This window comes from Tursiops truncatus, chromosome 15, assembly GCF_011762595.2.
Source record: "Tursiops truncatus isolate mTurTru1 chromosome 15, mTurTru1.mat.Y, whole genome shotgun sequence".
Classification (NCBI taxonomy): Eukaryota; Metazoa; Chordata; class Mammalia; order Artiodactyla; family Delphinidae; genus Tursiops; species Tursiops truncatus.
In genome coordinates this window covers 74948147-74966217 of record NC_047048.1, presented here as the reverse complement: position 1 = coordinate 74966217, position 18071 = coordinate 74948147, and the positions used below count along the sequence as shown (strand labels likewise).

The following is an 18071-nucleotide window of genomic DNA, read 5'->3' as shown; positions in this document are numbered from 1 at the left end:
TGTTTCCCAACCTCCGTATTGGACAGGACATCCAGGCTCCGAGGAAAACCCATCTGCACAAACAAGGTCCCTGACAAACCCAGAGGTCCAAAGCCATGTGATGTTTAAGAGGCCAAGATTTGAGGCTGCGTCAGGAGTATCCGAGCTCCACGAATCCCTGCCCCCCTCCTCCCTCCCTAAAGGCCCTTTAAAATACCCACTCCACATAAAACCAAGTAGACTTTTTTATGTATAAATTAACCACTTTATTGAATATCAATAAACCGTACATATAACTATACAAAACGTTTCCTTAGTACAAAATGTCGCTTGCAATATAAATACCAGTGTACCTTTAAAAATGTAAACATCTTCCTCCCGGGCCCACCTGTCGGGCCCCCGAAAATAGTTCCGGGAGACACGTCAGTGGAGCCGAAGCACCCCACTTGGGCCCCGGACAAGTGAAGGCAATTATTCACAGTCCCTTTGGAGACGTTGTTAAATTGCCCGTGAAACAGGTGCCACCATGACAAACAGGAGGCTGAAATAGCTGCCCAGGCCCTGGGGCATCCTGGGGTCTAGATGCTGTCCTTGTGTCAGGGCCCACCCCCGCGAGTGCACCTGGGGGTGGGTGTTTGCATAGTTAAGTTGCACCTTCTGGAGGGGGTGGCCTGAGGGTTCCTGTAGGGGAGGCTGGGGTCCCCTGAGTGGGGTGGGAGCTTCTCATCAGTCTGCTGGCTTTTGTCCTGGAGCTCAAAGCAGCTGTATCCAAACAGCTCTGGATACACAAACCCACGCAGAAAGGCCAACTCCAGAACACTCTGGAGCAGCGGCTGCCAGGAGGGGGTCTCTGCTGCAAGCCACCCTCCCATCAGCTGTCCAAAGAAAGGCCCCCCTCAGAGCCCGGTGGGGCGCTCAGAGCAGAGGACTGGGAAGTGGTCCTCAGAGTCCTGGGGGGCCAACGCAGCCAGAAGGCGGAGCTCAGGAGGGAACTCTGTGGCAGCGAGAAGGATGCCGGGTCCTTCCTTCTGGAGTTGGGGTAGGGCCCGGAGAGGTGCAAGGAGCCTTTAGAGTCAGCGGGGCCCCCCTGAGCAGCCTGACTCTTGGTGCTTGTGGAGCAGGGACATTCGGGAGAAGGTTCTGGAGCACGTCTTGCACTGGTACTTTTTGACATCCGAGTGGGTCTGGAGATGGGCCCGCAGGTTGGAGCGGTCAGCGAAGGCGCGGCTGCAGTGGGGGCAGGAGAAGGGCTTTTCGCCTGGGGAGAGAAGACAGGAGGGAGCTGAGTGAGACTCAGCCACGTGGGAGAACAGCTGACGTCTACTGAAATCCCCACCCACCCCGGGCTCACTCCAACCTTGAGGAACTCCCGCGACCCAGAAAAGCCAGGCCATACAGTGTCCAAAGGCCTGGATTTGGCAGGGAGCGCTGCTGCTTCCCACCGTGTGGCCCTGAGCAAGTCAGCTGGCTTCTCTTGAGCCTCCATTTGCTCATCTGTAAAATGGAGCTGTTCATCCCCCACTCATAGAGGCTGGTAATTGAGAGAAGGTTGAATCAAGTACTTTTCCTGCCCTGCCAGCAGGAAGTGCTCGACAATGATGACAGTGATGGCAACTGTGTTTGCTGAACACTTTGTGCTAGGGACAGTGGAAGCATTTTACATGATCTCATTTAACCCCACCTTTGTCCTGAGTTTAGAGATGGTGAATCTGAGGCACAGGGAATATGCAGCATCTCAGCAAGACCAAATAGCCCGACTCCAGCGCCCTTGATTTTTTTTTTTTTTAAAGAATTTATTATTTATTTATTGGCTGTTTTGGGGTCTTCGTTGCTGCACGTGGGCTTTTCTCTAGTTGCAGCGAGTGGGGGCTACTCTTCGTTGCGGTGCACGGGCTTCTCATTGTGGCGGCTTCTCTTGTTGCGGAGCACGGGCTCTAGGCGCAGGGGCTTCAGTAGTTGTGGCTCGCGGGCTCTAGAGCGCAGGCTCCGTAGTTGTGGCGCACGGGCCTAGTTGCTCCACGGCATATGGGATCTTCCTGGACCAGGGATCGAACCCGTGTCCCCTGCATTGGCAGGCGGACTCCCAACTGCTGCGCCACCAGGGAAGCCCAGCGCCCTTGATTTTAAGCACTACACAGACTGCCCCTCAGTTAAGGGGGCTGTAATGGATGTTCCTTATTAACCCCTGGATTTACTTCCTCTTGGGGACAAAGCTTAAAAGCCAGCCTTAAAGCCCCAGCCCACCCCTATCCCCCAGCAGGTCACTCCTTTATCCTGCTTCCCCATCGACTCGGATCACACTCAGGGTAGTTTCAAGTCTGTTCGTCCCCCAATCAGACTGAGCCCCATGAGGGCAGGATCCCCCCCGCCACCGACACCGAATCCATTCCAAGCTTCCAGCCCAAGGCCCAGAACCCCCAAGAGGCTACAGAAACCTTTTACCTTATGACTTATTTTTTTTAAAAAACCCTACCTGTGGCCCTCATTCACCTGCCTGGCCAGGCTGTACTGAGAAGAGTCTTGCACTCGGGGCTGGGTATACAGTGAGAACTCAATAAATGCTTGTACAACAATAAGTCTTTTTTTATAAAGGTCTCAGAAGAGCCTGACTCCTCAATCACCACCAGAAAACACCATTCACCAACTTTTCATAATTCCTGCCCCAATCAAGAGACTATAACTCACATTCCAGAAACGTCAAATGCTGTGTTTCACTTTTTCCTGGGGCTGCAGCATTTCCCAAATAAAGTCAGAAGGGTAACGCATTACACAAATACTAATCAGGTTCCTACCACAGGCCCGGCACTATTCTGTAATACTGAATAGTCTTTTCCAGAAGAAACTACACTCTCCTATCCTTCCATTCCCAGCCTTATATGCCCCTAGGCCAAGGCCCTCTAGTTAAATCCCAGTGCTGGAATTGAGAGCTGGGAATGAATGAATTCCAGCAGCCTCCTGGGTGCCTGGGGCACTAGCTGAGCAGGGAGGGCAGGGTCTAGAAGTCAGATGCCTGCGGCCCACTGTGGAACCACGTTCATGGGCTCAGTCTCCTGGGGCAGAGAGCGGGGACCTGGCCAGAGGACTGGGGAAGGGACACCTGAGTGACCTGCCTCTGCACACCAGGCCGGAAGGGTTTGATGACCGCAGTCTACAAGGTCCAAGGGAACTTCCTCCTCACTCACACACTCCTTTGTGAACTCAGGGCCCACGCTATGCAGGTCCGGAAAAGGGGATGGAGTCCTGTAATCCCCACTGCCCCCTCACCCCCTCGGCCAAGGTGAAGGAGCCCTGGCTCCAGCCCATGGGCTGTGACTTGGGAAAGTGACTTCCTTCTCTATGCCTCAGTTTCCACACCCTGTAAGAGGGGGTTATGATGGCACGTCTCTCTTAGGAATGTTGGTGGATTTACCGCCTTGACCAGGTGAAGGAAGCCCTGAGCATCACGCCTTCCCCCGCCTCCCGCACTGCCAAGTGCTCAGTGAACGTTATCTTTATGTTTCTTATGATTAGACACAAACCTGAACAAAGGGGCAGGCTTGATGGGATGTGAGGGGTGCAGCAGGAGGCAGCAGATCTCCACCCCTCGCGGATTCCCCCTCCCCACCCCAGCCACGTCTTTATGGTGCTCCTGGAGTGTGAAATCGGCACCAGACCAGCGGGACAAAGGCCGCCGAGGGGGGCAGTGTACATGCAATACTCCCTGGATTAACGCGGCCTGACACACTGCGGGCCAGCAGCTGCGGCCTGGAACAGGTGCTGGGCACCGCTGCCCTGTGCACCTGCTCCACTCCCCAGCCCCGCCCCCTGGGCGCACCATTAAGGCACACAATGGGAGTTGATGAGGATGGCACTGGTGCATTTCAACAGGCTTTTTGTGTCTGAGCCATGCCTTTACATTAAAATAATGTCCGAGTGGGAAGGGAAAGAAGCTGGGGGGCCCAGGGGAGCATCTGAGGGCTTCCACTCCCCCCAAATAGAGACCCCATCAGCTGGGCAGGCACCCAGGACAGAGGCCAGGCAATTGGACCCTTCCATGTTAAAATCAGAGCTGTTTGTGCACCAAATAAGAGACATGGGTAGTAGCCACAGTCTGCAAGGTGTGGAGGATGCCCCCCACCCCCGTAGGAGTAACGATGACACCAGTAATGCCTGCAAAATGCCAGGCTTCACAAACCACCTCACTGACCCTCACGGCTCACTCAGAGGTCAGCCACCGGATGAGGAAATGCCAGAACTGAGTCTCCAACCTGGCCAACCTGACCCCCAAAACCAACAGTCATGACCCTTGAACCCTCTTCTCCCTCAACAGACACTCTCCAAAGAGCAGCCCCAAGCAGGGTGGCCTCCACCATTCATGTTCTGAAAAGGTGGAGTGGCTACCTTTTCTGCATTCCCAGAAAGCTAAAGACTAGAACAGGCTCCATTTCATAATTTTCTACACATTCAGTATTGCATTTTTTGAAACACCAAGACATAATTGTGTTTTCTGCCAGCAAACGTGTTCCCGGGTCTGCATGATAGGATTAAGATTATCTATTCAGCAGTGTGAATGGGGGTGGGGAGAGCAGATCTGAGAACCATGATGATATTATAAAGCGATTAAGGAGCCACTGAATCTAGATAGCCCCGTATGAAATGCTATCGTAACCCACCCTATATGATTATATTATAATCGGAGAGGCTCAGAGCGTTAAATCACTTGCTCAAAGACACACAGCATGGAAGCACAGTGAGTACCAGCTATGATGTTTGTGTGTACTGATCATGTACCAAGCACTGTCCCAGGTGATTTCTGCACGCTTTCTTTCATTTGACCAGAGCAAAAACCCCACAAGGTGTTTCTATGCTCATTTCACAGAGGCGGGTACTGAGGCTTAGAGAGGTGAAACAGCAGCCCAAAGTTTGGGAAGATCCCAAAGCAGGAATCAGAGGCAGGTGGGGAGTCTGACAAACATCCTGTCTGGCTGGGGGGCGGGTGGGGGAAGTGGAGCAGGGTGAGCCCCTTCACACCTGGCCCCAACAGCAAGGTGCTGGTTACACCTTTCCCATACCCAGCTCCAACCCATTTGGCTGAGAACTGAGCCTGCAGAGGGACGTGTAAAATTATCTCCTTAGCCCATCTGCTTAGCTGGTGAATGAACGAATGTTTCTGCCAAACTTTTCGGAGCCAGGCCCCTGAACTCTTGAGCTAGGAGTCAGGAGACTGGGTGGGGGGGTCAGTTTCCACAATCTGAAAGTAACAGCAAGCCCATCTTACAAGAGCTTGTAGCAAAAGCAGTGGGACAGTGAGAAGGGCAGCCAGCCTGCAGGGGTACTCACCAGTGTGGGTCCGGACGTGGCCCTGCAGCAGCCAGGGCCTGGAGAAGGCCTTCCCGCAGGTGCTACAGACGCAAGGCAGCGTGTGGCTTCTGATGTGCATCTTAAGGGCACCCAGGCTGATGTACTCCTTGTTGCAGTATTTGCAGTTGAAGGCCTTGCGAGACTGGGGGTCCTTGGCCACGGAGAGCCCAGCCAGCTGCTTGGGCAACTGGCCCAAGCCTGGGAAGGCAGCATAACCCTCGGCCTCCAGGGAGGAGGCTGAGGTGGAAGAGAAGGACGAAGGAGCCGGTGAGGGTGGGCTGGGGGGCTGGGAGCCTTTCCCGCTGTCCTCGTCAGACAGGGAGGTCAGCTCGATGGCCTTGGGGATCTCCTGGGGCAGAAGAGAGGCCCAGCCAATCGGCTGGGCTTGGGGTGCCAGGAGAGAGTCCCAGATGAGCGTAGGCAGTGAGGCCGTGGGATTGAGGACCTCGGGTGGCGGGATGGCTGCCAGCAGGTGGGCCTGGTCATAGGGCTGTTGAAAAGTGAACTCTGTGAGGAGACAGGGAAAAGCGCAAGGTCAGGGATTAGATCATTCAGTCAGTCAGCAAACATTAGCTTGATGTGGGCCAGGGGCTGAGTGGGGCTGGCACTCAATGCTTAGTAGATGAATAAAAAAGATTCATGACCAGGACAGACAGGTTCCTGCCCTGGCAGAGCCCCCTCCTCAGCCAGGTCACCTGGTTCTCCCACCTCAACCTCCAGATCTTACAGGAAGGACACCCCCTTCCCCAGCTCCAACTCAAGGAGGTCATTCTCAGGTCTCCTTCCTCTTGCGGTGCCCAAGTCCCCAGCCTGAGGCGAGACCCCCAGCTCCCTGGCCCCTAATCTCCCCAGCTGCCGAGGCACCACCCCTGTCCCCCTTCCATACACATCTCTTCTCCCACCCCCTCCCCCAAATCCTGTGGACTCCGGACTCTTTCCAGCCCCTGGCCGGCGTCTATCCAGACACAAGCCGCCACCTCTCACTTCTGTGCTCTCGGGGCGCCCCGCTTCTCGGCGGCTAATTAGTCCCCTCAGCCAAAGACCACCGGCCTCTAAAAGCCCTCTCCCAATCTCCCGGATCCACCTGCCCCGGCCTATTCACACCCAGACTGTTATCTTTTGACTCGACTTTGGCCCCTCGACTTTGGCCCCTCCATTTTGTCCCCAAGGGCCCTGCCTCTCAAATGCCCCCCATGCAGCCTTCGCCTGCCTCCCCCAAACTCCCTGGGGTCCGGCACCCCGTCCACTCACCTGGAGAAGAGTCGTGGAGCTCACTGTAATTGGGTCTCCGGCGGGAGCAGGCGGACTTCCTGACGAGGAAAGAGCGCGGCATGGTGGCCGAAGCAGCGGGGGGAGCCGGGTCGTGCTGGGATACCAAGACCCTCCACACGCGAGGCCGTGCAGCTGCGCTGTGAGTGAAGTCTGGCCGCCAACTGCCTTAAGTACGCCAGCCGCGGGTGGGCGGGGGCCGACTACGGCCACGCCCCTTTGTCACCTCCGCGCCAATCGAGGCGCGCCTTCGCCGGAGGCCACGCCCCAAGCAGGTGCGCCGTGCTCTGGCGGGGCTCGCGCCGCGTGGCGCTGGGAGCCGGGAGGGGCCGCTCGGGCTCTGGGCCTCGGGGCTGCACTCATCACCCGGCTGCGGGCTGCCGGGGGCGGGGCGCCGGGAACCCCGGACTAGGCGGGACCCCCTTCGGGACCCGAGCTCCAGCCAGCTCGACGCGGCACGGTAGCCCGCCTCTGGCGCCCCCTGGCGCCGCGCGCCGCGAGTCTGGACACCTGACGTTCCGATACTGCCACCTCCTCGGGTTTGGGAAGGGGGTGCCTTCGCCCGGAAGGTAACTCGCAAAGAACGTGGGAATGAAAGGGACAATACACAGTTCGGGGACGGGGAAGAGCAATGGACTTCTGCACGTGGTTGCTGACTGTGCAGTGCCACAGCCTTTTTTGCAAAGCAAACGGGCATCATCTAGAAAAATGCATTCGTTCCCTCAGTGTTTACTGAGTGACCACTAACATGCCAGGCACTGTTACCGGAGCTGGGGATACAGCCCTGAACAAAACACTCGGGGTCTCTGCCGAAGGGTAGCTCCCTGTCCGGCGGAGGAGACAGACGAAGTAAACAGACAATTCCAATGCAAAGGGAAGTGTGCTTTGATGGGGGGAGACCACAGGGCACTGTGACAGTCAAGAGGCGGGTCACTTGACAGGGGGTCGGGGGGGGGGCACTTACCAGAGGAAGTGAAGAAATACCGAAGGGAAAGGCCTGAGGTTAGAATCAGTAACTATTTCAGAGCCACTGAGAGCAGCTCTCAGGGCTGGGGGTGGGGTGGGCAGGGCTGATGGGTCAGATCTGCCTGGCCTCCAGGGCCTGGAGGAGTTTGGACTTTGCCCCAAGGGCACTGGGGAGCCAAGGAAGAATTTTCAGCTGAGGAGGGACCTGTTTAGAATGGTTGAGAAAGAGTACTCTGGGCAGGTGGGAGAAAGAAGTGGGGAAGGGTGGGGCTGAGGTGGTCTCCTCACTTGTCTGGGGTCGTCAATACTGTGTCTAAAGGACCTAAGGCTGGGATCCAAGGGAGGCACTGACTGGTTCATTGTGGGGTGGGCCCAGGGGAGGGACACTTCATCCTCAGCTCTCCTGTGAGCCCACCAACTTTGAGGGCCATGCCCCGCCTGGAGTGGGGTTGTGGCACGGAAATAAATCCACAGGTCTTGCCCACGGGTTTCCACCTGTGAAGCAAGGACGATGAAAACCTGTAAGTCCCTCCACTCACCACCTAGAATGAGGGCAGGGACAACTGTCTGTTTTGGTCATCAGGTGCTGGGGATAACAGCTGTGAACAAGACAATCCTTACCATGTTCTAACTGGTGAGGGGAGGGTAAGGTGAGGGAGACAGGCCATGCACAGTCATTACGAAGAATATAGCCTCTTCTACGTCTGTTTACTTTCAATCACGATTTTCCACATGCATCCAGAGGGAGGAGTAAGGCTGTGTCCCTCTGCTCAAAACCTCCCATATTCCTATCTCACCCAGAGTAAAAACCAAAGTCTTCACCACGGCCCTCCACCCTGCTGATCTGACCTCTGCTGATCCTGTCTTGAGCCACTCTCCTCCTTCCCCCTGCACAATGATCACCCCCTTCTTTCTGTTCCTCCACATCCCAGCCCTTGCCTACCACAGGACCTTGGCACCTACCGTTCATCTTCCCTGCCCCCTAAATCTCTCCCCGCAGATCTTCACCATGTTGGCTCCTTTTCTTTGTTTCAGCATTAACTTCACCAACTGCTCAGCCTCATTAGTAATGAGAGAAATGCAAATTAAAACCACAGTGAGATACCATTTCACACCATCAGAAAGATAAAAAGTTAAAATTTGGTCACTAGCAAGTGTTGAGGGTGTGAGGGCAGCAGGACTTTCGTTCCATGCTGGCGAGAGTGTCATAGGTACAAGCCACTTCGGAAAAGTTTGGCATCAGCTAATAACAGGTGACTCTCCTAGCAATTCTATTTCCAGGCCAACAGCATCGCAGAGGTTCTCAGCCCTGGCCGCAGATTAGATTCCCTCAGGGAACACCCTAGCCTGGGCCCCACCCCCAGAGCCATCCTGATTTGATTAGCCTGGGTGGGACCCTCTGGTATTAGCATTTTAAAAAACTCCTCAGGTGATTCTAGTGAGCAGCCAAGGTTGAAAACTGCTGCCCAGCCCTAATCCCAGAAGAAACAAGAGAATATTCATTGCACCGTTGTTCCTAACAGCAAAACAAAAACAAAAACAAAGACAAAAAACAAAAAAAGTGGAAACAACCGTAATGTTCTAATGTTTATCAACAGTACAAAGGGTTAATAAACTGCGGTTCATTCCCATAATGGAACATATACAGCAATAAAAACAAACTGCAACTCCATGCAACAACAGGGATAAATCTCAAAAGCATAATGTTAAGCAAAAAGAACCAACTCAAATGCATACAGTTAGTTGGATTTACATAAGGTTCAAAATCAAGCAAATGAAACCTTTTATTGTCTAGGAATGTACATGGACGCGGTAAAACTATAAAGAAAAGCAAGGAAATGTTTAATACAAAATTCTGGAGAGTGGTTAGCTGGGGGAGAAGGTGCTCCTAGAGAGTTCTTGATAATGTTGTTTTAAGCACAGAAAGCTATTTATTAGTAGTCTTGAAACTGTAGACAATTTAAACACTTTTGGTAAGAATGATATATTTAACACAAATTTTATGTCACCTCAAGGGAGGCTTCCCTGATCATCCCAGCCAAAGTAGCACCCTGCCCCACTCACAACGTCACTGTTTATTCCACTACCCTATTCAATTACCTTCAAAGCACTTAGTAGGGGCTCAAGTATTTGGTGAATGACTGATTACTGGCTGTTCCTCCTCCTGGGTCACCCTGTGCGAGTCCCAGTCTCTCTGAGCCTCAATTTCCTCAACTGTAAAAGGTGGGTGTTCTGTCTCCGAGAGATGCCGGGATGGGCAGAGTCCAGAGGCTGGTACTCAAAACACCATTGCCTGGGCCTGCCGCTCTCCATTTTCCTTCGGTCGGTCACCTGCGCCCTGGAGGAGGTGTAAGGTGGGGGAGGGGCCTTTCTCAGATCTGGGCTGTCCCCTCCCTTCCGATTGAACTGTCCCGGCGGTTTCTCCTCCCGGGTCACCCTCACAACCCTCTCTCCAAGAGGCGGCAGAGACAGCGAGGTGGGGGGGGGCTTTGGGCGAGGCGAGGCCCTGGACGGCGAGCCAGCTCCTGGAGGTGCGGTCCCGGCCTCCTTGCAGGTGAAGGCGAGGCGACACTTTTGATGCTGTGGTGTCAGGTCCTCCCGGAAATGTACTGGCTCTGCGGCTGGGCTGCAGCGGACCGGGCCGGCCCGGTCCTGCCCACTGCCCTCGCCCCGGGGCGCGGCCTTACGGCGCCCTCTGCTGGCCGTCACGTGGGGCCGGATGCACACGCCTTCAACGAGGATGAAAACTGGTACAGCTGCCTTGGAGAGCAGTTTGGGAATATCTAATACGGCCAGGAAAGGCCTCTGAGAGAAGATAAATTTGAATAAAGGCCTGCATTTTCCACGGTGTCCATCCCCCACTAAAAGAACGATAACTAAAAATGTGATTTACAACTCAACCAAACAAAAAAAGAAAGCGCCCCTCCATCCCAGATCTCCATTTCCCTCTGCAAAGGTAACTAAATATTTTTACCAGTGTCTTGTATGATCTTCCAGAGATGGTTTTTATAGAGACAAGGAGATATATGCATATGTGAATATAATGTGTACCTCCCTTTTTTATGTAACACAAATGGGAGCGTATACGCTAGCCTACTTGCTTTCCTCCCAAGTAACTATACTACGGTCTTGAAAGTTGTTCCATATCATTACATGTAGCTCCCTTCATCTGTTGCAGGGCTGCAGACTTTTTCATTGCATGGATTATACCATAATCACACAATTTATCTAACAAGGGGACTTGTGATAGGCATTTAGATTAGAATATAACTTTTTGCTACTACAAACAAGGTGGCAATTTCAATGAATGTCTTGTACACACATCTTTGACCTGAAGTGCAAAGATATGTTACAAAAAATGTTGAGGGAATTCCCTGGCGGTACAGTAGGTTAGGACTCTGCGTTCTCACTGCCTACGGCCCAGGTTCAATCCCTGGTCGGGAGCTAAGATCCCAAAAGCCATGTGGTGTGTCCAAAAAAAAAAACAAAAAAGTTGATACATTTACAATGTATCAAATGATACAAATATTAGCTGAATGGATGAAAGAACTCATATACTTTTTTTTTTGGCCACGCTGCGCAGCTTGCAGGATCTTAGTTCCCTGACCAGTAATTGAACCTGGGCCCCCTGCAGTGGAAGCGCCTAGTCCTAACCACTGGACTGCCAGGGAATTCCCACTTTTATGTGAAAAAAATTCAGGTGAACAGAATATCTCAGAGGCTGCCTGTTGTGCAGAACTTAATAAATTATAAGTTTAGGCCCAGACTGTACAATTAGACCCAAGACTCTGGTTACTTCTGAGGACGGAAGCAGACAGGGGTGGGAAGGAGATTTTTCTCCAAACCGTTTCTGAAGGGTATGAATGTTTTATTTCAGATGCATGTGTCACCATTTCAAATAAAATACTTTTCATGAAAAAAAACCCAACCACAAAACCCAGGCAAATACTGCCTGCCTGCCGCTGAGACCCAGTTTCTTCATCTAGTAAATAGGGGTAAATAAGTCGGGTGACCAACCATCCTGGCTTGTCCGGGACTGAGGGAGTCCTGGGATGGTCCCAGGCAGCTGGGAAGAGGGGGTCTCCTGGGGTAAAAGGCAGGTGTCCAAGGCCTTGAGGGTGGTGGGTGGATGTGTGGGTGCTGAGTGGCACCCTGAAGCTAGACCTCTCCACACCTGCTGGGCCGGCATCCCCCCTGGAGGTCCACTGATGTTCTAGACCTGACGCAGGTCCCTGGATCTCGCTAAGGTGCAGAGCGCATCTTGCCTGGCTAATCGTGCGTTTGCCACAGGGGCTGACATCCATTATCTCGCAGACTATCTCCTGCGCACTAATTTGCCTTGGCAGCCTCGCCCCTCGTACTGCACTGATATCGCCCTGTTATCTCCACTTCGTGGCAGAAGGCTGAGCCTGTTTCCAGGTAAGGCCCCAGGGCCTCCTCTCTCCCCACCTGTGCCCACCTTTCGCACCTGGAGACCTTTGTGCATCTCTGGACCACTCAGTGTGGCAGATATTGACAAGGAGGGGAAAGTGAGAACAGACTATTTCCTTAGGTCAAAGCTACCTTAAGTCTCGGACTCAAAATAAAATCCAAACCCTGCTCTTGGCTCACAAGATGCTACCTAACCTGGGGCTCAGCTCCTCCTCTGTCCCCGCTGTTCACCTGCTCCAGCCTCAGTGAACTTCCTGCTTCCTCTTCATACAGGTTCTTTCCCATAGCAGGGCCGTTGCCCTTGCCGTGCCCTCTGCCCACAATGGCCTTCCCTAGATCTTCCCAGAGCTGTTCTCAGTTCATACATCACCTCCCAGATGCTAATGTCATCTCCCTTTCCCACTGCCGCCACATTGGTCCATGACCTCCACAGCAAGCCCTGAGTGGTAGGCAAGACTATCAGCCTCTTTTTATAGATAAGGAAACCAAAGCTCAGAGAGGTGACATGTAACAGGCTCAAGTCACAGCGAGCAAGCGATGGAATGTCCCTGGCCTAGCAGGCTAGGATACTGTAATAAGTCAGCAAGACACAAACAAGCCCCTATGCTCGAGGAGCTCACAGGTGAGGGAGGAAGAGTGGTAGCGGGCAATTCGCCAACCCTGAGGGACCCAGGTGAGTCAGAAGAGTGAGACTCCAGGCTGAGGTCACAAGGATGGGCAGGTGAGAAATGGAAGTGAGAAGACATTCCAGGCGGCAGTGACCGCTGACAACCATGATTAAGAAGCCCAGGGGCAGACGAGTGTTCCAGGATGAGAAATTAGTTCAGATGGCAGAGGCTCTGGGGGCCCCTTGAGCCCACCTCCCCCATGAGGCTCCAGCCACAACAGACCACACCAGGCATGCTCCGGTCTCAGCGACTTGGCATGTCGTGTTCCCATTCTGTAGAATATCTTCCCCACAGATGGCCCTTGCAGTTTTTGAGATTGCCAGTCTTTTTTGAAATTAGAAATGTTCAACTGGAGTTTAGAAAACTATGGTTTGTTTTCAATATTTTTAGTTAACACATTAACACTTTTAAGACATATACACGCACATTACTGCAAAGCACAAAGGTGGGTTCCCACCTAGCCCTACCACCTGTGGTTGTGTGACCCTGGATAGGTCCCTTCCCTTGAACTACAACTACTACGTAGGTTGGGACCTAGAACCTGGACAAGCCACCCCAGAAGCCCTCCTCGCAGGCACGTGTACACAGACACACACACACAGGCACACACAGACAGAAACACACACTCACACCCTCTATCTTGATTTCACCTGGCTGTTCTCACTGATCTTGGAGATAGGGTTGCCAAATAAAATACAGATACCCTATTAAACTAGAATTTCATATAAACAACAAATAAGCTTTTAGTATCAGACTGCAAGGAACAGGATTAATTCTTTACCTGAAATTCAAAATTAACTGGGTCTCTTGTATTTTTATTTGCTAAGTCTGGCAGCCCTACTTGGAGACTGGCTCCGACCAGCACTTAGAGCACAATCTATATAACGAGTCCCCTGCTGCTGATGGGCAATGAGGTTGCTTCTCATCTTCTGCTTACCGGGAACAATAGTCCCATGATAATCCTTGCACGAAGGACACTGACCTCATCTACAATCGTATCTGGAGGGTGTGTTCCTAAAAGTCGCTTTGTCATTCTCTGCCTGAATTCCTGTGGCCAGGCTGTCAGGGCCTCCATGCCTCAGACCAGCTCCCTCTCAGTCTCCCCGGACAGCAGCAACCCTTCTCTATCCCAGTCTCTCCCTCCACCTTGTTCTTTCTCCTTGTCTCTCTCCATCTCTGTCTCTTTCCCTCTCTGTCTCTCTGGGAGTCTCTTTCTGACTCTCTCTCTCTCTCACTGTCTCACCTTGGGCATGTCTCTCTCTGTCTCCCTGGACTCTGCCTGCCTCTGTCTCTCTCAGTCTTTCTCCCTATTTCTGCCTCTCTCAACCTGTCTCCATTTGACCCGGCAGCTCTGTATATAAAATGCTTAGATGAGCAGGCAAGACATATTTGGAAGGATGCTCACTCTAGCACAGTCCGTAACAGTTGTGAAAATTAATAAAGGGAAACCTCACTAAAATGGAGTTGGGAGGCCAGAAGGGGGAGCTCTCATGCATATGCCACTAGAAGTCAATACAAATCCCAACAGGGGATGTACCTTGCATCTCCGGCAGGAAGTGACACTATTTTACTAGTACTAGCAGGAGGAAGAAAGATTTTCTCCTTGCTTGACAATAGCTCAGCCATTGAGAGACTTTCACAATGCAGCCAATGACAAGGCACTATACTCTGAACTCCCAGTTTCCTCCAATGGACTTTTTGTTTATAACAGTCCCTCCCAACTTCCCCTTCTCCTCTATAAAAGAGTTTCCTCTCCTTTGTTCTACCAGACTCGCATGTGGTTTGCCATAGCTGCATGTCCCGAGTTGCAATTCTTTGCTGCTCCTGGATAAACTCATTTTGTTGCTAAAATAACTGGCTGTATTATTGTTTTAGGTTGACACAGTCAAACTGCAAACAACCTAAATACCCACTGATAAATAAAGTATGGTCCATCCTCACCAGGAGCATCATGCAGTCATTAAAAATGACACCACAATGACAGGAAGGATGTTGAGAGATATATCATGGAGTGAAAAATGCAGGTTATAGACCAGAAGTAAAGCATTTGCCCATTTTAAGTTTCAATCAAAAATATGGTGATCCAAGGACATGTAAGTATTTCATTGAAGAAATGATCCCTGGCTGTCTGGGGTGGGATGAGGAGTGGTTTGCACTTTCTTTTTCAGATTTTTCTGCTTTACCTGTCTTCTGTTATTTTTTAAAACAATAAGCCTTATCATTTTTAACATGGTGCATATTTGCTTTATCGTTTTATCTATTTATACACAGGCATGTATTATTTTCTTCTGAACCGTTTGAGAGTAATTTGATATGCTCTTCTATGCATATCTCCTAAGAATAAGGACATTCTCTACGTGACTGTGGTGTAATTATCAAAATCAGGAAATCTAACACTGATAAAATACTATTACTTGTTCCATAATCCATATTCAAATGTCAGCAACTGGTCCATTAACATCCTTTAGGGCAACCCCTATCCCATCAAGAATCCAACCCGGGGGCTTCCCTGGTGGCGCGGTGGTTGGGAGTCCGCCTGCCGATGCAGGGGACGTGGATTCGTGCCCCGGTCTGGGAGGATCCCGCGTGCCGCGGAGCGGCTGGGCCCGTGAGCCGTGGCCGCTGGGCCTGTGCGTCCGGAGCCTGTGCTCCGCAGCGGGAGGGGCCGCAGAGGTGAGGGGCCTGCGTACCGCAAAAAAAAAAAAAAAAAAAAAAAAAAAAAAAATCCAACCCGAGATCATGCAGCATTGCAGTCGGTTGCTTGCCTCTTTAGTCTTCTTTAATCTGACCTTGACATTTTTCAAGAGTTTCGAAAAATGTCCCTCAGTTTGGATGACTTGCCTGATGTTTCCTTATAATTAGACTCAGGTTAAACGTTTTTCTGCCAGGAACCTCGGAAGTGCTGCGTCCTCGAGTGCATCCCATCATGTCACCCACGGTTTGTCCCATTATCGGGGATACTAAGTCTGATCCCTTGGTAAAGAAGGTGTCTGCTAGGTTTCTCTGCTACAAAGTTACTAATTTTCCCTTTGTGGGGTCATCATGTGAGACCAAACAGTCTAGATGATTTTTATAAGCAGAAGAGTTATCCCTAAAGTCTTGTAAGAACTGAGCTTGTCCGTCTGGTTCTAACCATCAACTGAGTGGCTGCCCCACCCCAGCTGCAATAGACGTGTTGTAACACTAGCCTGTGTACAGAACAGAATTTCCTATGCTAGCCTAAGGATGCATTTTACCTGAGGCTCTTTTTAAAAGATACAGATTCCCAGGCCCCACCCACATCTGCCAACCAGAATCTCTAAGAGAAGAGCCTGAGAATCTATTTTGGAGCAACTGCCTCCCAGGTAATTCATGTCTTCAGGGCAAGTTTGGGAAACACTTCACTTAATAGTAGTACTTAGTCATCAAACATTTACAGCTGCTAGCTGCTTGGGTGAGGCTGGGCACTGCTGGGTGGTCTCAAGAATGGAGAAAAACAGTAGTGGCACTGGGAGCTCACATTTATTAAGCACTTATTTTGTGCCAGGCCCTGTTCTAAGGCTTGATGTGGACTATTTCACTAGATTTCCCACAACTCTGTGAGGAAGACACGTTTATTAACCCCATGTTACGGATGAGGAAACCAAGGCACAAAGAGATTAGAGTAAGTTGTTCAAGGAAATTCCCTGGCGGTCCAGTGGTTAGGGCTCTGCGCTTTCACTGCCCAGGGCCCGAGTCTGACCCCCTGGTCGGGGGACTAAGATCCCACAAGCTGCACGGTGCAGCCAAACCAAAAAAAAATTGTCCAAGGTCACACAACTAGTAGTGTAGATGCTGGGGACTGTGCAGTGTGCCTGAGACCATGCATCTATTCACACCTCTATGCTGTACCACCGAGTTGTTCCTGTTCCGCTCGGGAAAATTACTCACCCTTTCCCTCCTCCACTCCATCATGTGTGTAATGGCGGGGCTGGTTAAAAGGATTCGATCAGATTGACTTTTCTGGAGTATCCTGAATGCCTGGTTTTGGTCACCTTTCAGGAAAGAGGGTTAAATAAAAATTATTTGAGGGCAGGCGCTGTGTCAGGAACCCAGGATGAGAATGGTTATCTATTGTCGTTATTCCTGTACTCATTAACGCCCAGCTGAGCCTCATATGGGACATTCAGCAGATACTGTGGAAGGCCAGGGGATATTGCGAGAGGGAAAAAGGCAAGAGAGCTTCCAGGGATCACGTCGAGGGCCTGGGCAGGTCAGGTCCCCACCAGGCAGCAGCCATCTTACCTGCCCCCAGTCTCGCCCCCTCTGCCCGGCAAGTCCTGGCTCCTGCGCTTCCGGTTTGAGGACCCGCCTCCCCGCGCTGGACAGCGGGGCCAGCTTCTTTCAGGATCTTTTTGCCACCGTACCGGCCCCTAATTCTGGGCTGGAAGAGTCGCCACGGAAAGGAAGTATCATTGTGAAAGGGCTCCCTTTAGTTCCATTTCAATTCTAGGAATATTTACTGAGTATACTCGGGGTCAAGTACGGAGGAGAGTGGTGCACAAGACAGGTATGGTCCTTGCCCTCAAGAGCTTGTTAGTGTGCGAGGCAGCCATTAAAACAAGTAACTGCACAAATGATGATTTAATGACAAGGTGTGAGCTGCCTGGCATATGGCAGATGTTCAGGACATTTATTCTGCTAATATACATTGACTAGGGTTTCCAGACAATGGATAAAAATACAGGACACCCAGTTAAATATGAATTTCAAACAAACAAATAATTTTTTAGTATGAATATTCCTGGTGTTCACTTCCTAACTTGGGCAAATTACACTCCCATGCAATATTATAGGAAAGGGAGAAGGCACAGGTAGAGAAGGGATAAAGGGTCTAGATGCTTCTGTAAGCCTTTGGACTTCTGGCTTCTAGTTTCTTTATAAAGTAGGAGGTATTTACTATTTATGAAATAGCTACCATTTATTAATCCCCTACCACGAGGACTTAACAGCCTGTAATTATACATTTGATTAGTGTATAAATCCCCAGTGGCTAGCACAATCCTGGCTCATAATGGGTGCTTAGTAAACACCATATATGCCTGAATATAAGGAAATCAAGTTTTTTGGCCAAATTGAATGTGAGAGCTTTTAGCACTGAAGATGAAATACTTCTAATGCCTACTTATTTTTAATTACACTATATTTAAAACAAGTGTAGAAATATATTGTCTAGTCATACATTTTAAGAAATAGTTTGATCCACATCCACCTTTGACATCAGAGTAACTGACAATATCAGAGTAACTTTTAGTTATTTAAGTGCCCCAGGCACATCCTAGTCCTATTTGAGTTGCTCGAGGGCTGGCACTTCCTGTATCTTGTGCATGATGCTAGAACTTGAAGTCTTATCCCAAGGCCTAGGTAACCATTCCTAAAACATCTGATTCCCCCACAGCT

General features: G+C 51.1%; 1 protein-coding gene across 1 annotated transcript; it reads right to left on the bottom strand.

Annotated features, from left to right (window-relative positions):
• Positions 1-227: 227 nt before the first annotated feature.
• Positions 228-6856, bottom strand: SNAI1 (snail family transcriptional repressor 1). The gene is made up of 3 exons (XM_033839179.2): positions 6571-6856; positions 5299-5826; positions 228-1237 (listed from the first exon to the last, which is right to left on the bottom strand). The coding sequence occupies exons 1-3, from the start codon at positions 6650-6652 to the stop codon at positions 1053-1055; spliced, it is 795 nt and encodes a 264-aa protein (XP_033695070.1). The 5' UTR covers positions 6653-6856; the 3' UTR covers positions 228-1052.
• Between the last annotated feature and the right edge of the window lie 11215 nt (positions 6857-18071).

Coding starts and splice junctions, on each gene's coding strand:
- SNAI1 (XM_033839179.2), bottom strand. CDS start 6,652: ATGCCGCGCTCTTTCCTCGTCAGGAAGTCCGCCTGCTCCCGCCGGAGA. Junction 5,827..6,570: donor GCTCCACGACTCTTCTCCAG/GTGAGTGGACGG, acceptor GTCTCCTCACAG/AGTTCACTTTTCAACAGCCC. Junction 1,238..5,298: donor CCACGTCCGGACCCACACTG/GTGAGTACCCCT, acceptor TTCTCTCCCCAG/GCGAAAAGCCCTTCTCCTGC.